Source organism: Strigops habroptila, chromosome 16 (assembly GCF_004027225.2).
Source record: "Strigops habroptila isolate Jane chromosome 16, bStrHab1.2.pri, whole genome shotgun sequence".
Classification (NCBI taxonomy): Eukaryota; Metazoa; Chordata; class Aves; order Psittaciformes; family Psittacidae; genus Strigops; species Strigops habroptila.
The window spans coordinates 3,143,582-3,163,073 of record NC_044292.2 but is presented as its reverse complement, the minus strand read 5'-3'; the positions used below and the strand labels follow the sequence as shown (position 1 = coordinate 3,163,073).

The following is a 19,492-nucleotide window of genomic DNA, read 5'->3' as shown; positions in this document are numbered from 1 at the left end:
TCCTTTTTCTTTAGGGAGACTGGCAGCTTTGCAAAAGGAAGTTTCCTGCATCATCATCTTAGGGAGAACTGATACTTCCTTAGATTATTGCCTGTAGTACATCATTTGAGCATGAGGACTATTGTGTTTGCCTGGTAATTATGAGGGAATTCCTGATTTGGGGCAAGGGAATGGAAATAAAAGTGCTTTGAACACACTTAAGAATTTTCTCAGTGAACAAAACAATAGTAATGGTAGTTCTTTGGAAGATGCTGTTATGCATATTAGTCAGCTATAGTGTGGCCCTTCGAAGGTGCTTGGGTTTTCCTCCTGTAAGATCATACTTTCTTGGTTTTGTTTTGAAAATTGGGATCCTATGTTAGCTGTGATTTCTGTTAATTCAAAGAAGTGGTTCACACTTCTTCTTTGACAGAAAACAGCACTTGGGCCTCCCTGTTTTACACAGCCAATTCTTTATTAAAACTAAACTCTGCAGTGAGGAGCCTTCTCTATTATGCCAGTGCTGTTACGATGCCCTGAACATTTCCAGCTGTTCCAGGCATTGCGTTTCCCTGCTAGCTCAGTGCACGTGCCACACCATCACCCAGCACGACTCCTTTTCCATGCCTCTGCTAGAACTCCCCAGTGCTGCTCCTTTCATACCTTCCTGTTGTGGTGTGTGCTGCATGGGCTGAGCTCAGGCATGGCTGAGGACTCAACGATGGCTTCAACATTGCTTTCCACCTACGTCATGTCTCACAGAACACTATGTGACATTTATACAGCATCTGTTATTCTGGAGGTCTTTGCAGACAAGTAAATATTATTGTTCACACCTTACAAGAGAGAACATAAGCAATCTCTTAATGCTGCTTTCAGTAATGGAAGCAAAGTTGGGTTTAATTATACACAGTGCCTGAGAAAATGGCACTGTCGCTTTCAGGTATTTGCTTCAGTAGAAATAACGTGTTGCTCAAGGCTTCAGGTAAGGTATGTGTCAGAGAACACCTCATCTGGTGTTCTGCAGATTCACTGACCCTAAAGCCATTTTTTTGGTGTGTGTAATTTTATGATAGGTTTATTTTACCAGTTGTCAAAGTTAGCCAACTAGAAAAAGATGCATGGGTAAGTCAGAGGGCTACAGCAAGAAAACCCAGCAGAGAGAGTTGTAAGCCTTAAAGACGTCTGCATGGCCAGAGAAAAACAAGTTAGTATGGGAAACAAGACCAGAGCAGGTTTTGTTTTTGCCAGGGAAGTATATGAGGGAGATGACAGCTGGCAAGAAAGTATTTAATCAGAGCTCCCAGATTCCAGAGCTGCACATAATCCATTTAGCTGGTTTGCCTTTTTTCACACTTGATGACCATGTCAACCAGCTGCAGCACTAACTGAAGCTGGCCAGAAAGTGATCCCCTTCCTCCTACACAGGCTCCGTTTGCTTCATCACAGAATCATGCTAATAATGCTGCTTTCCTCCTCCGCAGACCCACGGCCGGTGCCCCGCGGCAGCAAGGCTGGACCCTGACTCAGGTAAAGTTGCTGCAACTCCGGGTCAACCCCCACGAACTTCCCGTCTTCTGCAGAAGGAACCGTTCTCCTCGCACAAGCCCCGGCGCTCCCCTCTCCCTCTTCCAGCCCGGCCCCAGCCGCCTCCCCGCCTCTCCCGGGAGGAGGAGCCGCCGCCTCCCGCTTCCTCCGCCCGTCCCTGCCGGGCGGGTCTGGTGCGTGGCAAAAGCTTCGGCAGCCCCGGAGCTTTCTAGAGCCGCCCTTCGCCGGGTCCGTCCCGCAGGCAGCGCCTCCGGTACCGGCTCCCGGACCGGGATCCGGGCGGGAATTCGGCTCCATGGAGCCGCCGGCGGTGCTGCTGCTTTGGATGGTGCTGGCGCTACTCGGGGCGGGGGGCGGCGGTGCCTCCCCGCAGGAAGGTAAGGGGGGGTCCGCTCCGGGGCCGAGAGTGGGGACCGGCAGCTCAGGGGCCGCTGTGGGTGCCAGCACCGGCCTCTGCGCCCCGGTCCAGCTCGGAGGCATTGCCCGGGTTGAGGTGAGTGCCCGCCGCGGGGTCTGAGCTCCTGGGTGGCATCTGGAGCTGCTGCCGAGTTCTGAGGCAGGGCACGGCGTGGGCGCCTTCTGCACATGCTTCGTGAGCGCCTCAGTTACTCACAGCTCCGAGTGGTGTGAGACCAGCCTTGGACACCATCTCATCCCAGTAAAGTACTTGCAGTCCCCTGGGCTGCATCCCACTTGGGTCAGCCCTTCTCCTCTTGAACTTCCACAGTTCAAGAGTTAGGTAACAGAGAGCGTTTGATCCTGGACTGGCCACACTGTGACCTGGGATCCGGAATGCTCTTAAAATAACACCAGTCTATCTCCATGTAAACAGTGGGTAGATGCTCTGAAGAGTAGCTGGGAGAGCAGTAGAGGATTAGGGCAGCTGCAGGATGTCAGCCAGGCTGACAGAGAGGTTCATGTACTGTTGCTCTGCCAAGAAGTTTGGATCATTATCTCTGTCCTCATTAGAGAAGTGACAATTAAGAGGAGATTTCATCTTGTTACCTAGAATATTTCCCTTCACAATATGTGATTCAGGTATAGTTACCTTTATTATTTATATTATTTAATAGTAATACAGTTAATGTGTATCTATGGTGTGTTGGAAGGGGAGTTCTTTAACTATAGTGGGTTAAGTAAAGCAAAACTATTTCAGTGTTTAGGACAGCTATTAAACAAATATAAGTAAGAAGTTTGTCTCTCTGTGCTATCCTGCCTTCCTTACACACCCCAGGTCTTCCATGGTTTTAGTAAGGCTTTAGAGCAAACTAGAGATAATAAACTGAGTGCTGGGAAAAGAGCATGAGGTCTGTTGGTTAGGAAGAGGGATTTGGAATTAACTGCATTCAAAGAAGAAATGCCTTGCCTTTTCTGTGCCTCAGCTTCCCCAGAGTAATGTGAGAATGATGATACTCTCTTGTATGTTCTTTTAGATCTCTGCAAAAGCTCTAAGCATAGTTATTTGTAGTTAACTGAATCTTAAAAAAGCCCAACCTTCAGTAAATGTGAATTTAATACAGAGATTATATTGCCCACTACTAAATTATGCACCATTTTTTTTCTATTTGATCCCTGTATTAATGGTGTTTTCACTGAACAGGAAGTGGCACAGTAAGATTTCCCAAAGCACAGCCTAGGGATAAATTCATTCCTTGTCTTAAAATGTGGCTGCAGCTGTGCTTTCCTTGTAGAGTCAGAGCAGGATTAAATAACTCTAAAATCTTTTATTACTGAACTCATCTTGTCACAGATTTTCACTTACTATAAAAACTCTGATACTGATATCGGAGTCCCTGTTCCAGTGCTTTGTCTCTACAGGATCCTTTCATCTATAGTGCCAAAACCCCTCACAAAAGTGGTAAATGCTCTCTATTATCATTCTTCAGATGGAAAAGATTATCATTCTACAGAGGGATAGCAAGATTGGCTTCTTGTTGCATAGCAGAGCTAGCAGCACAGCCCAGCTCCCCTGCTTCCTAGTCCAATGTTTGCTTTGTTAATCACGCTGTGTTCCTATTCTGCAGCTTTGCCAGTTACATGATTTCTAATTGTCAGCCCAAGGAGCCTCTGGGCCCAGGAGGCCCAGCTTAACAGAACTATTTCTACATCCGAAAAGTAACTGTGACATGGAAAACAGGGAGGCATAAAAGTGCTTTTGGAAATTTTAAAATGCCTGCGTGTGATACTGTAGATAAAAGGCTTTACTGCTCTGGCTCTGAAATACTGCACCAATGTTCAGCTGCACCAATGTTCAGCAACATCTTTGAGAAAGAGAAAAAAGGGTTAAAGGAGAAGGCAGCATAGCTCAGCACGAGCTTCTAGTGCTGGACTGAAAGAATGTCTCTTGGGATGGAAAGCTCTCACTACTGCAGAGATTTCTCAGAACAGAAACTGAGCTTAATATCTCTCAGAGTCCTACCCACACAGACCAGTAGTGGAAAGGGAATCTGCAACTTGGAATTCTGCTGGGGAGGATCATTGTCTCTGTGCTGGCTTTTCATGCTCCAGTGAGTTTACGTGCTGCACGGTAAAACCTTTTCTGTCTTAGAAACAGGACACCGCTTCCTGTTCATCCATGTGAGCCTTTAGCTCTCACCTCTCCTCCCACAAACTTCTGGAAGTCATATCATAAACAGTTGTTTGCTTTCTTGGGGTGGTGGCATGCATATGAATTAGGGACCTATTTAATTTGAGATGTCTGAGAATTCAGGCTGAAATAATTGTATAGCCAGGCTCTGTTTTTCTTTCTTGCCTTCTTTCATCATTATCATGTGCTTTCTCCTCTCTTTTCAGGTACTAGAATTTGATATCTAGACAGATACATTCCTCTCCAGCAAGCCCACATTTGCCTCCCTCTTTGTTGGCAGTATGAGCTTCAGCTTCTCAAAACCATGAGCTCAGACCTATATAATAAGGCTGCCATGGTTTTGTGCATGCCACTGTATGGCTGGAAACTTTAATGGCTTTAACATATTCCCTGAGGAAATATATATTTTACTTACTTGTTTACACCCTCTGACTGGACAGGACACAAGGAACTGGAGTGTGCTGGAGGAGCTGCACTGTGAATGCACTTCATACCTCTGAGAATCTGCCTTTAAAAAGTGCAGGATTCATATTCTTTCATTTATCCTTTCTCTGTGTAAGTGTCTAACAAAATACAACCATAGCTGACCTTCTGTTGACTATTCCTAGTCTCCTCTCTTTTTCTGATGCAGGTGAAGAATTTTAGGAATTTCCTTGGGAATATCCTTTTTCTTCCTAACTTGGTTCTTACACTTATTTTTCACTTTTACTGCCTTTGCCAGGTCTATCTAGATCCTTCTAAGATCAGGCAGAATATCAATTTGGGTGCACTAGGAAGATTCATCTGGTACATCCATTGAAAAAAAAATCATTGTTCCAAAAGAAGTCTGCTCAAGCCAAGAAAATGTACTTCCAGTTTTCCAGGTATTTTCTGATGTTAAAATCAGATGGCCAGGATTTGCATTTAGGCACTGTTGCCAGAGCCTATACAAATTTCTACTTAAGCAATACTGTTAAGATGAAGTTTAGCATTTAATCATTACAATGAATAAATCAGAGCTTCCACATAAAAAACATTTCAGTGGTACTATAGAGAAACTCTGAAAGAGAACTTCAGGATTTAGCTTTGTCATTTTTAAGGAACTGGAAATGAAAAGCAAGTTCATGTAAATGAAAGTTATGGCAGAATTAAATTCACGTTTGTGTATGTATGAAAAAAGTCTGGAAAACACCTCAGGAATGCAATAGAAAATTGGAACAGCCAGGGAGAGTGAGTAATAACATTCAGCCTAATTTTGGTCTTCCCCACACCCAGTCAATGCTGAGCGACAGAAGAGCTTCTCTGTGGGGAACAGGAAGCCAATTGCACTAAATGGATGACTTCCAAATGGGCATTTTGTAGTAGGTCTATATTTTATCTTCAGGTTTAATTCGTCATACTCTATGTGACAGAAGAGAATTGTAGCTTTCAATAGCAGGGCGAAAAAACATTTAGTACATTGTATTTTCTTTTTCTAGCTCATAACTCAGGCAATGAAATTGTATCTTTACATAATCTCTCATTTTGTACCAAGTTCTAATCTCCGCTGCAAAAGAACAGTCTTGCTTGTGCTGCAGTTAGTTTTGGGTTCTTCAATCAAACAGTGAAATCTGAGAGCACCTTTGCCACATTCTGTCCCCTGTGACAGTTCCTCCAATAAAACATTGGCTATATCCATTCTTTCTTTGAGTTGATTGCAAGAAAATCCAGGCAGCAGATAAGTAGGATTTGAAGCTGGTTTTCTTCGTGAGGTTGAAGCTTTGTGGGGAGAGCACCTATAGTGCTTAACATTGTACAGTATAGAGATAATTGGGTGAGGTGTAAGCAGTGTGTTTGGTTCTCAGCAGGATATGGGAGCTCCACAGCTTGACTACCTCCCTTGCCTGATTTTGAATGAACATCTGCCAGTGTCATATAGAACATATGTGACCTGTGTCCTTCAACAGCAGTGACTCTGTGCAAAAGTTGAGACTCCTGGATTCTATTGCCGGATTCATGATCAACATAAAGAATGTACTGGGAAAGTCACTTTGCTTCTCAGTGGCTGGATTTTGACTTCCCTTTGTCATGTCTGTCAAGTACCTCTAAGGTTATTGATCCCTACTTTGGCTCAGCATTGATAGTAAAGCCTCTTCGTCAGGTACAGAACAGCTGGTTATGAAAACAAGTTGAATTTGTCTCTTCTGCTTTCTCCTGTATGCAGAAAACCTGCTGGTTCTTACTGTTGCTACCAAGCAGACTGAGGGCTTCCAGCGCTTCAGAAGATCAGCCCAATTCTTCAACTACAAAGTCCAGGTGATGGCATCAGCCTCTGTGGTGCTTGGTCAGAGGGAATTTTGAAGTGTGGAATAAGACTTGGCCACAAAGTGATTAAATAGAAGCCACAAAATACTGTGACTGGGGCATTTCTGCCCAGTCTTTTATTCTATCCTGAGCGAGATCCATAACTCCTGCTCAAGGGAGCCCCGTGGCACTTTTCCATTGCAGTGCCAAAACACACAGTACAGTTTGTGCTTCTGTCCCTGTTGCTGAGAGCACATTGTTGCTGTGCTACGTGTTACTCTGTCCATCCCAGAGTAACAAAGGCTAGTTGGTTCAAAGGCTAGTGAATATACTTAGTTCATCTGTCCTGATTCTGGAAGGCTTTTTGTTGGGGTTTGCACTGGGAGTTCTCAGGATTAGTAAGGTTGTGGGTTCTGGTCCTTTCCTGTAAGTCTTGCTGGGAAAACGACTTGTTCAGTAGACCCTGTGCTTGTTATTCTTCAGGTGCTGGGGCTGGATGAGGAGTGGAAGGGTGGAGATGACAAGAAGCCAGCAGGAGGTGGGCAGAAGGTCCGTCTCTTGAAATCAGCTTTGAAGCAGTATGTGGATAAGGAAGACTTGATCATCCTTTTCATAGAGAGGTAATGGGTGGGAAAGTATTTGCCATGAACTGAATCATAAGGCTGTTTGGACAGGTTCTTACTAAGAAGAAATTTACTGTGAAGTAGATTGCTTTTGGAAGGTGTGCCCAGACCTCTGGGTTTTTTTCCCCCTGAATTCGCTGCAGTTGCCTGAGAGTTGCTCAGAGCTGCATCCATGGCAGCTGGGAAGGTCTGATCACAATAGGCTGATTCCAGCTCTGGCATAGAGTTGATGGCATTATACCTGTTTCTGCCACGGTGGAATTTGGCTGCCTTTGTCTACAAAGAAAGAACAGTCAATTTCTGTGAATCCAGGCAGGCCTTTCTTATCAGAACTATTTGTTTTATAAGGTAAGGCAGACTGCAACACAATCCTGGGAGCCAAGAGTTAGTCTGCCAGAGAGATGTGAAGAGGGAAAAGGACAGTTTGGAGTCTCAGTGTCTTCTCATATGCACAGCAACAGTCAGGGCTAGGATCTGTGTATCTGTTTCTAGCTTCCATGGCAGGGAGGTATCTTTTGCAGCTCTGAGCGTCTACGTGTATTTAGAGAAGTTGGTATGATTAATCTCTGGAAGGAGTAACTTCTTTACTCACCAAAATGAGTTTGAAGTATGCGAATCGTCTTGCAGAAAATGCAAGTCTTGTTCTGGGAGCATTGCCTGGGAATTAGTCAGTTCTAACCAGTACTGAAGAGACAGCAGCTGGAGTGCAGCATCCAGTCACTGGTGTCCAGCACTATTTCCTCCCGAAGATTTGCAGGGAGCTCAGTGGAGAGTGGCTGGATGCCAGGAGATGTGAAAAAAAAAACCTGTGGGTTTCTTTAGTCTAGAAAGAAATGGCAGAGCAATTCTTCTTCTAATAAGTTGTTACAAACAGTGAAGGCACCAGGGCTTCACAATTCCAAATGGGGGAAAAGCAAGAAGAGATCAGCATGTTTTGCAGCTTGGAAACTTTGTGCAAATAAGAATGGGCATAAGTTGCCCCAAGCCGGTTTGGAATCTTCTGCAGTGGAAAGTATCATCCTCCACTCTATGAATAAAATTGCACTTTAATTAGCTATAATTAGGACAAAAAATGTAATACTGTGAAGCAGAACTAAAGTAAAGGGATTCCTAAAGAATTAGCTGTTCCTAGAAACTTGTCACGCTGACATGTTTTTCTGACTCTATTCCTTTCTGTCCCTTTCTTGTCTGTCTTTAGCTATGATGTACTCTTTGCTTCGGGCCCCACAGAACTGCTGAAGAAGTTCAAACAAGCCAAGAGCAAGGTGGTCTTCTCAGCAGAGAATTACATCTATCCTGACAGAAAGCTGGAAGCCAAGTACCCTCAGGTGCGAGATGGAAAGCGCTTCCTGGGTTCTGGAGGTAAGACACAGAACATTCCTTCAGCTGAGAACCCCTCTCAGCTGCTTATTCCTTTTAGAAAGGCTTTGGGAGAAGTTGCAAGGGACTAGGTGTGGAAAACATCTGTGTAGAAGATGGTGCAAACTGAAGCCCTATGCATATCTGGCCGTAATGCCAGACTAACAATGCTCTTGTCTTTTACCTGCAAAGGGGACATAGTTATGAATTGCCTGTAAAGCATAGGAACCTGCTCCCTATCCCTTTTCAGTGAGATGTGTCATTCAGGGTGGGGGTATCTGAGCTTTGCTGATGCCGAAGATGACAGGTTTGATCCTGTCTGTGTTGGGAAGTGCAGTCTATACATGCCTTTGCTGAAAGTTCATGTATCTCTGCAATAACACAGAGTGGAGTGAGACTTTGTGTGAAAGAGGTGAGAAGAGTGTGTGAAAGAATGTGTATACAGGAGTACTTCCCTTTCTTGGTTGTATGGGTTGAAATACCTCTTCCTACTTATTCCCACAGGCTTCATAGGTTATGCTTCAAACCTGAAGAAACTTGTGGAGGAGTGGAAAGGACAGGATGATGACAGTGACCAGCTCTTCTATACAAATGTCTTCTTGGATCCAGAAAAAAGAGTAGGTGTGGCTAGATTTTGGGACAAGGAGGAGTTATCTGAGGACCGTTGCTGTTAATCCTCTGTACAGTATCCCTGTTGACAGTAAAAGTAGTAAATCACGTACATATTGACTCTTAATTACTGCTCTGGCATCCTTACATGGAAATGGCCAGTAGTGTGTCTAGTTACTCATTTCCCTTCTGATAATTTGTATTCTAGACATTACCCCCTTGTTCTGTTAGTAGAGGTTTTATCTTTAAACTTAAAATGTGACTGGGACGGTAGATGTCTTAAAACAATTTTTACTGGAAACTCATGCCAGTATCTGTGTGTGCTGATGTTTAAAGCTATAGAGTGTGACAGAACTAACCAGCCTCCTCCCAGGGGATGTGAAACCCAGACTTGTTCCCTGCAGAGCATAGTGCTGACTTAGATATATCCAACCTAGCACTAAAGCACCTTTTAGGTGAAGAGGCAGATGAGGCCTGAGTAGATTTGAGGTGATGAAAGGACAGAGGTTCACAGCCTTTTAGCCACTGTTGATCCACAGGATGGGGACCGTCGATGTCAATGTGGGTAGCCCTGCTGGAACAGAGAGGCTACACTGACTGCAGCAAACACCTCCAAATCCTGGCCAGCAAAACCTACATCAGCCTATGTAGCATGCCATGTAACGTCATGCAGAAGCCTGGGGTGGACCTGGAAAGCAGCATTGCCATTCAGCACTGTGTGCTGCACTGGCCGAATCATCCAGCCCACAGGGTGATTCTGTTTCTGTTGTCCCTGCCCAGTTCTGCATGACGCAGCACAGTCTGTCGCTGAGGGACACCACAAATGCGTGAGAACTGACAAGTCAAAGTCTAACAATAAAGTCAGGAGGAAACATTAAAAACGTGAAACTGCTTTCAGGCTGATCAGGGAAGGAGTTGCACTTTTTTACCAGCAAAGCTGGTAAAAAAATTCAGAACAGCTGCACTTTTCTACTTCCCCTAATCTGAATATGGCCCCATGATATTTTAACATGGACAGTTCCTTTAATGTTCTCATCTGCAGTTCTGGCCCTGTGCCACATAAAGGCTGAGTAATTCCACTGACTTGGCATTCAGACAGCGGATGTTAGCACCCTGCTGTCCTTTCCAGTAATCAATCTTAACAGATGCCTGGAGGGACACTGAACTCTGCTAAGTCAGAGCTGGATTTTAGTCTGACAGAAATCCAGTCAGAGTGTGACTTGCAGCAAGGGGTAAAAACAAAGTTTGCACAACACTGGCCTTGTGTCCTTACTATGTTCTGGTTTGACATCGGTACCTGGGGCAACACTTGGGGTAACACTTGCCCTGTGGATAGATGGTGAGAAATTGTCTTCACAGCAGATAGTTTTGCTATCTTGGCATTCCTGCATGTTATATGTGGGGTTTATATGACTGTCCTACAAGTATACTTCATTAATATGCTGCATGTTATTATTGGCACACCCATGGCAGCTTTAAAATGTTTATTTGCATGGGTTTGCCTGAAACATTTAAATTGTTTTAGAAAATGGCAAATTGTCACAGATTGAAGTGAAAATGAGGATTAGCCAGGAGTGTTTTAGGCTTCAGAGCTTGGAGTATGGAAATGATTATAGGAATGCAATATATCTTTGCTCAGCATAGGGTCTCTTGCATGTAAAGAATGGGTGCCCACTTGTGTTCTAATTCAGGTTATTTATCTCATTCTTTTAAAGGAAAGTATTAACATCAGTCTAGACCAAAGAAGTCGGATCTTCCAAAACTTAAATGGAGCATTAGGTGAGATGGAAGAAGGAATCTCATTTCTCCTTGGAATGCAACTGCATATTGACACCAGAAATAAAGCTGTGGTTGAAGGGATTAAATTTCAGGAATTCCTGTCCCTGCGGAATAAGCTTCAGTAAAAAGCCTCTGCCAGAATTCTGGAATTTATTTGCAATTCCACTGTGACCAACTAGGTTCTCATTGCAATTCCCTCTTCGCTTGGGGGAATGCAGGTCAGGTTTTCCATCTTACACCTCCCTACCATTTTGATCTCCAAGCATGTCAGATTGCATTAGCCTTGGGGATTGAAACTGGGAGGGATTTTCAGTGCAAGTGATAACACACAACCCTGCCTGGGGCTTGCCTGTCTTTCCGCTTCAGAACTGTGTCTGGAATGCCATAGAAAGTGAGACACAGGCAGATACTGCCTGTGAGCACTTGCTGACCTGACCTCCTGATTAATTCATTTTGCTAGTCCTGGCAAAAGTGATTCACTTACTTTCCTGCCACTGCTGCCTACTGTTTTCAGTCTTGCACCATTCCACCTTTATTCCTGTCAGGTAACAAATTGTAACAGCGCAGTAGTTTTTAGCTCCTGTACTCAGGTACAGACTGGAGCTCGGATCTGTACTAGTCTCTTTTCCAAAGGATTTAGTGTGGTTGTGTTGGGGAGACGTCTTGGATGATCTCTGCCAGGAGGGTGGACTTCTGGCAGGGGTGATAAAGAGACAACACGTGCTTTGAATGCTTAGGTGGGAAGGACCTGAGTCCTCCCTGGCCATCAGTAGCTGTTCTTCACTGTAGAGTTTGTAAATGCCCATTTTGAAAGACACTTTCAGTGTGGTTTTTGCTAACTCCCAGTATAAGGTGTGTGTGTCAGCCCAGCAAGCTGGATTCTTGTCCAACTTCCCAGCCATCCTCCTGTTACTTCACAGGATCATTCTGAACATTTTTCTCCGTTCTGGATATGGTCTGTAGCCCTTAAACCACTTGTGCGTGGTTATAAATGTCCATACTTTCTTCTTTCAGCAGTCATTCAGTAGAAACAAGGCACTGTGCTGCCAATTATCACTAAAAGCCTTCCTCTGATAACATGATGGCAATGTCCTTTCTAGATGAGGTGGTTCTGAAGTTTGAAAACTCGCGAGTGAGAGCAAGAAACTTGTTATATGACACTCTGCCTGTGGTGATTCATGGAAATGGACCCACCAAGGTAAGGGGGTGTCCTGAGAAAAAGATTTGGTATATATTTGTTGCAAACTGACCCTTTAGGACCTGTATCAGGTCACTGTCTTCCCGTATAGTGACTATGCATTTATGTTTGAAAAAGAATAAGTGGTCCAGGTCTGTAGCACAAGGTGAGCCTGGCTCAAAGGTTAGTGTGTAATTGGACTCTCAGGCTGTCGTGCTTTTCAGATTCTTTAGTCCAAGAAGAGGGTAAATGAAGTTCTGATGAGACATGAACTTACACAAGGGGTGGATGCAAAGAAACTCTCCTGCCCTATAATGTGTAACATGGTAAATTGCCTTTTGCAGCTGCAGCTGAACTACCTGGGAAACTACATTCCTCAAATATGGACATTTGAGACTGGCTGCACTGTGTGTGATGAAGGTCTGCGAAGCCTCACGGGGTTTAAGGTAAGGCTGATGTCTATTCAAAGCTCTTAAGTCTTACAGTTGCAATGGGATCTCCTGTGTCCGATGTGGTACATGAGCCACCACTTCTCTCCTTTTTTCACTCAATGTAGGATGAGGCATTGCCAATGATTCTGATTGGCATTTTCATCGAGCAGCCCACCCCATTCCTTTCCCAGTTTTTCCTGCGGCTTCGTAACCTTCGTTACCCAAAGCAACGAATCCAGCTTTTCATTCACAACCATGTAAGTAAAGTTGGCTTGTGATAGTCTTAGCAAATGTGGGGAAAATGTACTCCTGTACTCTAGGCACCTTTGCAACTTTTGACTAGACTTCCAGGCTCTGTAATCCCAGTACTTATCTGCAGTGGCACCTATAAGATAGCTTCATCCAGCTGTAAAGATGTGGAAGTGGGAAGAGCTGTTGCTAGTCTGCTTTGGCATTTTTGAGAACAGGAGCCTGAGCAGCCTGGGATGAGCCCATCTTTTTCCTTATTTTTCTTTTGGCATAGGAACAACATCACTTGATGCAGGTGGACTCTTTTGTTAAAGAGCATGGCAAAGAATATCTCGCTGTCAAAGTGATTGGGCCAGATGATGAGGTGGAGAACGCTGAGGCACGTAACTTGGGCATGTAAGTGAAGGGGCCATATGTGATGGCTGGCAGAGTCAGAGTTCACACTAGGGCGGTCTGTTTTATCTGAGGATCATCACTGTCAAATGGATGCTTCTCTTCTTTCAGTTACTTCTTTTCTTTCAATTTTCTTGACATTAACTCCCCATGCCATTATGACTCTTCTTTTTCTTTGTCTATAGGGATTTGTGCAGAAAGGATCCTGGCTGTGACTATTATTTTAGCCTGGATGCTGAGATAGTTCTGAAGAACACGGAGACTCTAAGGATCCTGATTGAGCAGAACAAGTGAGTTCTTTGGTCTGAGCAATCCTTACTGGTCATCTTTCACATGAGGAATACAGTGAGCTCTTTTATCACTGAGATATGTAAAGCACTAGGAGAACTGTGTCAGAATATTAGACAAAACCTCTTATTTAGTCTTTTTTCACAGTAGTTGTAATGCCTGAATTTTAGGCAGTCGATGTAAATCATCTCTAGGTGCTAGAACAAATCAGATTCTTGAAGACCGGCTGCAGGGTGCAGTTAGATAGGAGACTGTGACCATATTTGCCCTTTTTTATATGGGATTCTATTCCAACAGAGTAAACAGAAGCAGCAACTCTGTAAGTGCAGGAGACTAACTCTTACAGTCCTGTGGATTGTAAATCTTTCCCTTTTCTTCCTGTGGTAACATCCTGTCCTGCAATTCCTTTTCCTTTTGTGCTCGCAGGCTGGTGATTGCCCCACTGGTAAGCCGTCATGAGAAGCTGTGGTCAAATTTCTGGGGAGCACTGAGCCCTGATGGGTACTATGCCCGCTCAGAAGATTATGTGGATATTGTTCAAAGGCGGAGAGTGTGAGTACACAAACAGAGCTTCTTACTGGTGTAATTCCTCAGATGTAAAACATTTCTACATTTGAGGAATTTACATTGCTGCAGCACATTCTCATCAAACTAGCTAATGTCAAAGAACCAGAGAGCACAGATGTCTTTGTGTATAGGAAAGGAAGTCTCTACTCCCATTTGGAACCTGCTCTCTGTTCTCCTCTGAGTAGAGACGATAATGTACTTTAGGCACATTTTCTTGTGATCAGAGTGAGGGTTTGAGAGTTCTGACTTGGCTGAAATCACTTCATCTTACTCATGTCAGTTGTAGTTAGTGTGATCCTTAAAATCCTGTAAAGTGCTGTTTAATCTTTGTCAGATAGTCTTCATAAAATACCACATGATCCTTGATTGGTATATTCACAAAACACAATTGTTGGCTCATTCGTATTCTTGAAGGGCCCTGTCTTTATTTTCTAGGCCATTATATGCGTGATAAATGCTGGAAATCAGCTTATGCGCTTTTGGCTGCTTCACTTTTTTAAATCACTGGAAAAAAATATGTTGATCTCTCTGAGAAGAGTTTCAAGCCATTAATTATGTCCCAGCAAAACCACACAGTGTCAATTAATTGCTTTCACAGTAAACTAACATTTGTGCAGCTTAAAAGCTCTGGGCAATGTAAGTGATTTTTCCTGGAATGACAATCCCTATCGGTATGGTTTCTCCCTACTGTTCTGAGTTGGCTCATTTAGGCAAGCCTGGCTGACACTGCAGTGCTGCCTGCCATCCTGTCCAGTCCAGCAGCTTCTGTCTTAGTGGTATTTCAAGTCTTGCTCTTCTATCCATGTGTTTCAGTGGGCTTTGGAACGTTCCCTACATCAGCAGCGTTTACCTGGTTAAAGCCAAGGTTCTGCGATCAGAGCTTGACCAGGGAGATCTCTTCCACAGTGGCAAGCTGGATACTGACATGGCTTTCTGCCACAACGTTCGGAATCAGGTCAGTTGAGGAGAGAGAGGCTGCCAGGAAAGAACTGCATGCCAGAGTGGAGATGATGGGATTGAGAAGTTTCAAGGCATTCAGCTCTGTGGGGCATGGGACAGAATGAACTGGCATTATTCAGTACTCTTCAGACTTGGAACAGTGTGGGATTTCTGTCTTGCTGTGAAACTACACAGAGCCAGGGAAAACTAAATGTGGATAACAGTTTTGTTCTGGGCCTGTTGAGGACTGTTCTAAATAAGTTTGACAGGGTAAGAAGGAAGAACCTAATCTCACAGCAGCTGCTCCGCTCTGCTTCCAAGCCTGGCTGACAAGAGGCACAGAATTACTGTCTATAACCTTTCAAAGTTCTTCATATTGAGAGTGGAAATTGAACTGAAGGCCCATAGGAGAAAGAATGGGTAAATGGATAGCTTGGGCAGAGCCATCAGCATTGGAGAACTGTCTAGTGCTTATATTTCACAGTGGCTCACAGAAATGTGAGGTCTTGATTCTTTCCCTCTATCCTGCAGGGAGTCTTCATGTACCTGACAAATCGGCATCAGTTTGGACACATACTGTCACTGGAGAATTACCAGACAACTCACCTCCACAATGATCTCTGGCAAATATTCAGCAATCCTGAGGTGAGAGGACCTGCATGCGCAGCTTATCATGGTTTAGCAATGTGGCATGTGAAGATTTCATGACCAGCTTCACCAATAACGAAGGTCCAGGCCTTGTAATAGCAATATATCTCAGGTGGGATGAGAAGAATAGTCACAGAATTTAAACAGGGAGTGTTTGTGTGATTCATAACATCTGGATTTTCAAAGCCTGTGAAATAACTGCTGCATGAGTACCTGGCCTTTCATTGCCTCTTTAACCAGGCCCCACAGAAATGACTGGTTTGCTTTTCTTTTAACTGCAGGACTGGAGGGAAAAGTACATCCATGAAAACTACACAGCAGCTCTGAAAGGGAAATTGGTAGAAATGGTAAGAAAACATCCCTCTTATCCATCAGAATGGGAGATTAGCATCAGGACAATGCTGAAGACATTCCTGAGAATGACAGTCATCACTACTGTCATACTCAGGAATAAGCAGTTCAGCACAACCTCATAGTCTTTCAAATCCAGAGGAAACATGACCTTGAAAGTATTTTTAGAGTCAAATTGTTCTTCTAGAAGTTCGTCGCCAGCTCTCTTAAGTGGAAGTGGGGCACATACATCAGAAGACAAATTTCTATCCTCAATATTTTAGTTACTTTCCACTTAAACTGACTCAATCTACAGTCAATTTAGTCTTACTCCTTTTGCCTCAAGCACCTGTCCTTGTTTCTGCTATTCTCACCTGTCTACCTTCTGCAGCCCTGCCCAGATGTTTACTGGTTCCCCATATTCACTGACATTGCCTGTGATGAGCTGGTGGAAGAAATGGAACATTATGGCCAGTGGTCCACAGGTGACAACACGGTAAGAAGAAGCAGGAGCTTTTTGATTTCTGGGTCACACCATCATTCATGCGTATTGGGTGGCAGCAGTGCCTCCTGTAGGAAGGCCTTAGATCTCACAGTTAAACCAGGAAACAGTTAAACCAGCAATACAATTTTGTTCCTGATTTGACTCTATGATTTTGCTCGTCTTCTTAAATGTGAATTAATTTTCCTGAGTCCTCTTTAGCATCCTCTGAAGATACAGTGTTTAGCCCTTCTGATGGTAATATTTTTTACCTTAGGTTGTAATTATTGCTTGAAATGAGTTGTCCATCCTGGAAATTCTGATCAATAAACGCTTACTTGTAGTTTCCAGAAACAAGTGCTTTTCACTCCTGAAGTCCAAGGTTCCCATCCTTACGGGTATTTTCATGATTCTGTTTCAGGACAGCAGAATACAAGGAGGATATGAGAATGTCCCAACTATTGACATACACATGAACCAAATTGGCTTTGAAAGAGAATGGTATAAGTTTCTTCTGGACTATATTGCACCCATCACAGAGAAACTGTACCCAGGATACTATACCAAGGTATGTGGGCCTTAGCATCAAAACTCATGCTCAGATCAGCACCTCCTCCAGTTGCAACTTTGAAAAGACTGCTGGAATCCTCTAGCAGTATGCATACTGTTTCCCAGTTGACCCTGAGTATGATGTAAGTATATGCATCAGGAAATACACGATTTCCTAATGACATTCTCCTCCCTTCTTGTTACCTTTCTCTCTTAGCAGCAGGATGCAATTTACCACACCCTGCTCTGCAGCTCAGTAGCCATGGACTGTTACAGCCCTGTAACTGATGTGCACTTTGTTCTTCTCTCCTGCAGACTCAGTTTGAGCTGGCCTTTGTTGTTCGCTACAAACCTGACGAGCAGCCATCTTTAGTGCCCCACCATGATGCTTCCACCTTTACCATTAACATTGCTTTGAACAGAGTTGGGACAGACTATGAGGTAAGTGTGTGCCAGTGTGTCAAGAATGCAGTACAGCTTCTGAAGCGGTCCAGGCAGCTGGAAACCCTTTTCTTACCCACATCTGGCTTCTTCACACTAAGGATGCCAAGTAATAAATGTCTAGGGTGGAAAGATTTTTGAATGCATCAGAACACAGAAGATTCTCCAAGTACCTTCTCAGATTTTCTGAAAGTTTCCAAGGAGGAGGCAGGGACTCTTTCCCTGAGGTACTTTTACCAAGCTGATGTGTCTCTTGTGTTTCCATCAGGGAGGAGGCTGCCGGTTTCTGCGCTACAATTGCTCCATTCGAGCTCCACGGAAGGGGTGGACCCTTATGCATCCAGGACGCCTGACCCACTACCATGAAGGTCTTCCCACCACCAAAGGAACCCGTTACATTGCAGTGTCCTTTCTTGACCCCTAGAGCCATGCTTCACAGGAAGGACCTTTCCTTGGCCCTGCTCACTGCTGACTTTGAGTGGAATCAGGGAATGCTGCTGAGAGTTTCTAAGGCATTGATCAAAGCTATTTGGATATTGATTTTTAATGATGTTTTAAGACTCCACTACTGGAAGATCTCCCTCTCTGATACTGCAGGTGATATCTAGGAATATTGCTGTAGAATTTGGAAGGAGATATTGTGCCTTCATTTTTGATTCTGCTCCTCATCTGCTCACTCTTGGAAGTGCAATTTACTTGAACCTTCAGTGATTGGTTGGCTTTACAAAAATGCTTTCTTGGACTTGAAATTCAGCTTCTTGGAGGCAAGTCACAAGCTCTTTCTCCAGATAGCTGGAAGCTCGTTTTCATCCATGTATCCACATACATGGGACTGGACATTAGACAATAATTCCTGGATACTATTCCAAATATAAGCCAATCAGGGAGCAGACTCCAGGAGTCATAACAGATGTGATACCAGATGAAACTCAGTAGTAAGAGCCTGGAGATCATCTGATTCCTTACCTCTGCAGTTCCTTGGAAGCATATCACAAAGTTCAAAGCAGTAGCAGTGGCAATATAGGTGCTTCTGGTTAGCTGAAGGAAGGTCCACTAATGATGCTTTACCTCTGGGATTAGACTGAAGAGATAAAAGATTGCCTCCCTATCTTGTGTTACAGCAGCTGAAAGGAGCATGCATACCCAGACAGAATCAGTCCCTGTTGTGCAGATAAAATCCGAGGAAGGGAAGGCTGAGAACAACTAGATTAGTCAGGAGGGCTTCACTGCTGAATTGTATCTGTTCTATCCCATTTTAAGATTGTCAAAAGCTCTCATCAATCTCTGGATAACAACCCAGAGGTCCCAGTGGTCTTTGGTGGCTTCATTCCAGTTCTCAGAGATTGTTTTGATTATTTTCTTTGCATCTAATTTGAATGGGCCATCAAGGAGCTGTTCTCTGGTACTTAGGAGGTGTCATTATCAATTATTTGAGATTGCAAACCAAAACACTCCACTGCAGACTCTTGAATGTGAGGGTCGAATGTGATAGAAATGACCAGTGGGAAGGTGCTGAGAGATTGTGGTGAACTGGTAGGTGTAAAAATCTGTCTAGACTAGACCCATGGTTAGAGAGGGAAGGGGAGAAACCTTTTCTGCTGTTGCCTGTAAGATACCTACTCTGCTCACCACACACTGTTACGCTCTGGGTCTGCCAGACCAGTCAGTATGCTTGACAAGCAGTAAATTCACACCACAACTGTCCTTAGGGAAAAAACCCAACTTTCTCTTTGTTCCTTGTGGCTCCAGGTTCTGTCTTATTGTAGATAAAGGAGCCCTTTTAGCTAGGATGGGTCATATTAAAGTAGGCAGAACAGCTTTAGACGTCTGTTGTGGCAGGGAACCTTATAGGATTTGAGCAGACCTGAGGAATCAACTAGGTTGGGAAAGGCCAAGCTTTAAGGAAGGCGGCATTGACCTTTTCCCACTGCTTTCCATGTGCTTTTTGGGTCTGGCTCAAGGCTACACACCCATGGGAGGAAAATCCAGGCAGGAGCAATGGGTTTTAAAGGTAAAACAATAATAAATTGTGTTAGGTGACATCCAGAGCTCTCTGTTACCAAGTGAAGGGACGCAATAGGGTCTCGAAAAGGTGTATGTATTTATTCAGCAGGATTGTTTTTTTCACGTGGTTTGTTGTGTCTTTCCTCCGCCCGTGCCGCGGTGGGGGTTGCAGAGCCCGTTGTCACTCGGTTGCGCGATGCCGGCCCGGGGAACCCGCGTAAACCCCGCACCCGCGGTTCTATCAGCGGG

At 44.2% G+C, this 19,492-nt stretch overlaps 1 protein-coding gene across 1 annotated transcript; it reads left to right on the top strand.

Annotated features, from left to right (window-relative positions):
- Window positions 1-1,685: 1,685 nt before the first annotated feature.
- PLOD1 (procollagen-lysine,2-oxoglutarate 5-dioxygenase 1) lies at window positions 1,686-19,366 on the top strand. Its single transcript, XM_030507560.1, has 19 exons — window positions 1,686-1,904; window positions 6,297-6,388; window positions 6,860-6,996; window positions 8,198-8,361; window positions 8,863-8,975; window positions 10,683-10,746; window positions 11,847-11,944; window positions 12,268-12,369; window positions 12,480-12,611; window positions 12,878-12,999; window positions 13,182-13,286; window positions 13,711-13,836; window positions 14,665-14,806; window positions 15,322-15,435; window positions 15,720-15,785; window positions 16,160-16,264; window positions 16,671-16,817; window positions 17,114-17,239; window positions 17,508-19,366. The coding sequence occupies exons 1-19, from the start codon at window positions 1,823-1,825 to the stop codon at window positions 17,661-17,663; spliced, it is 2,193 nt and encodes a 730-aa protein (XP_030363420.1). The 5' UTR covers window positions 1,686-1,822; the 3' UTR covers window positions 17,664-19,366.
- Window positions 19,367-19,492: the final 126 nt, after the last annotated feature.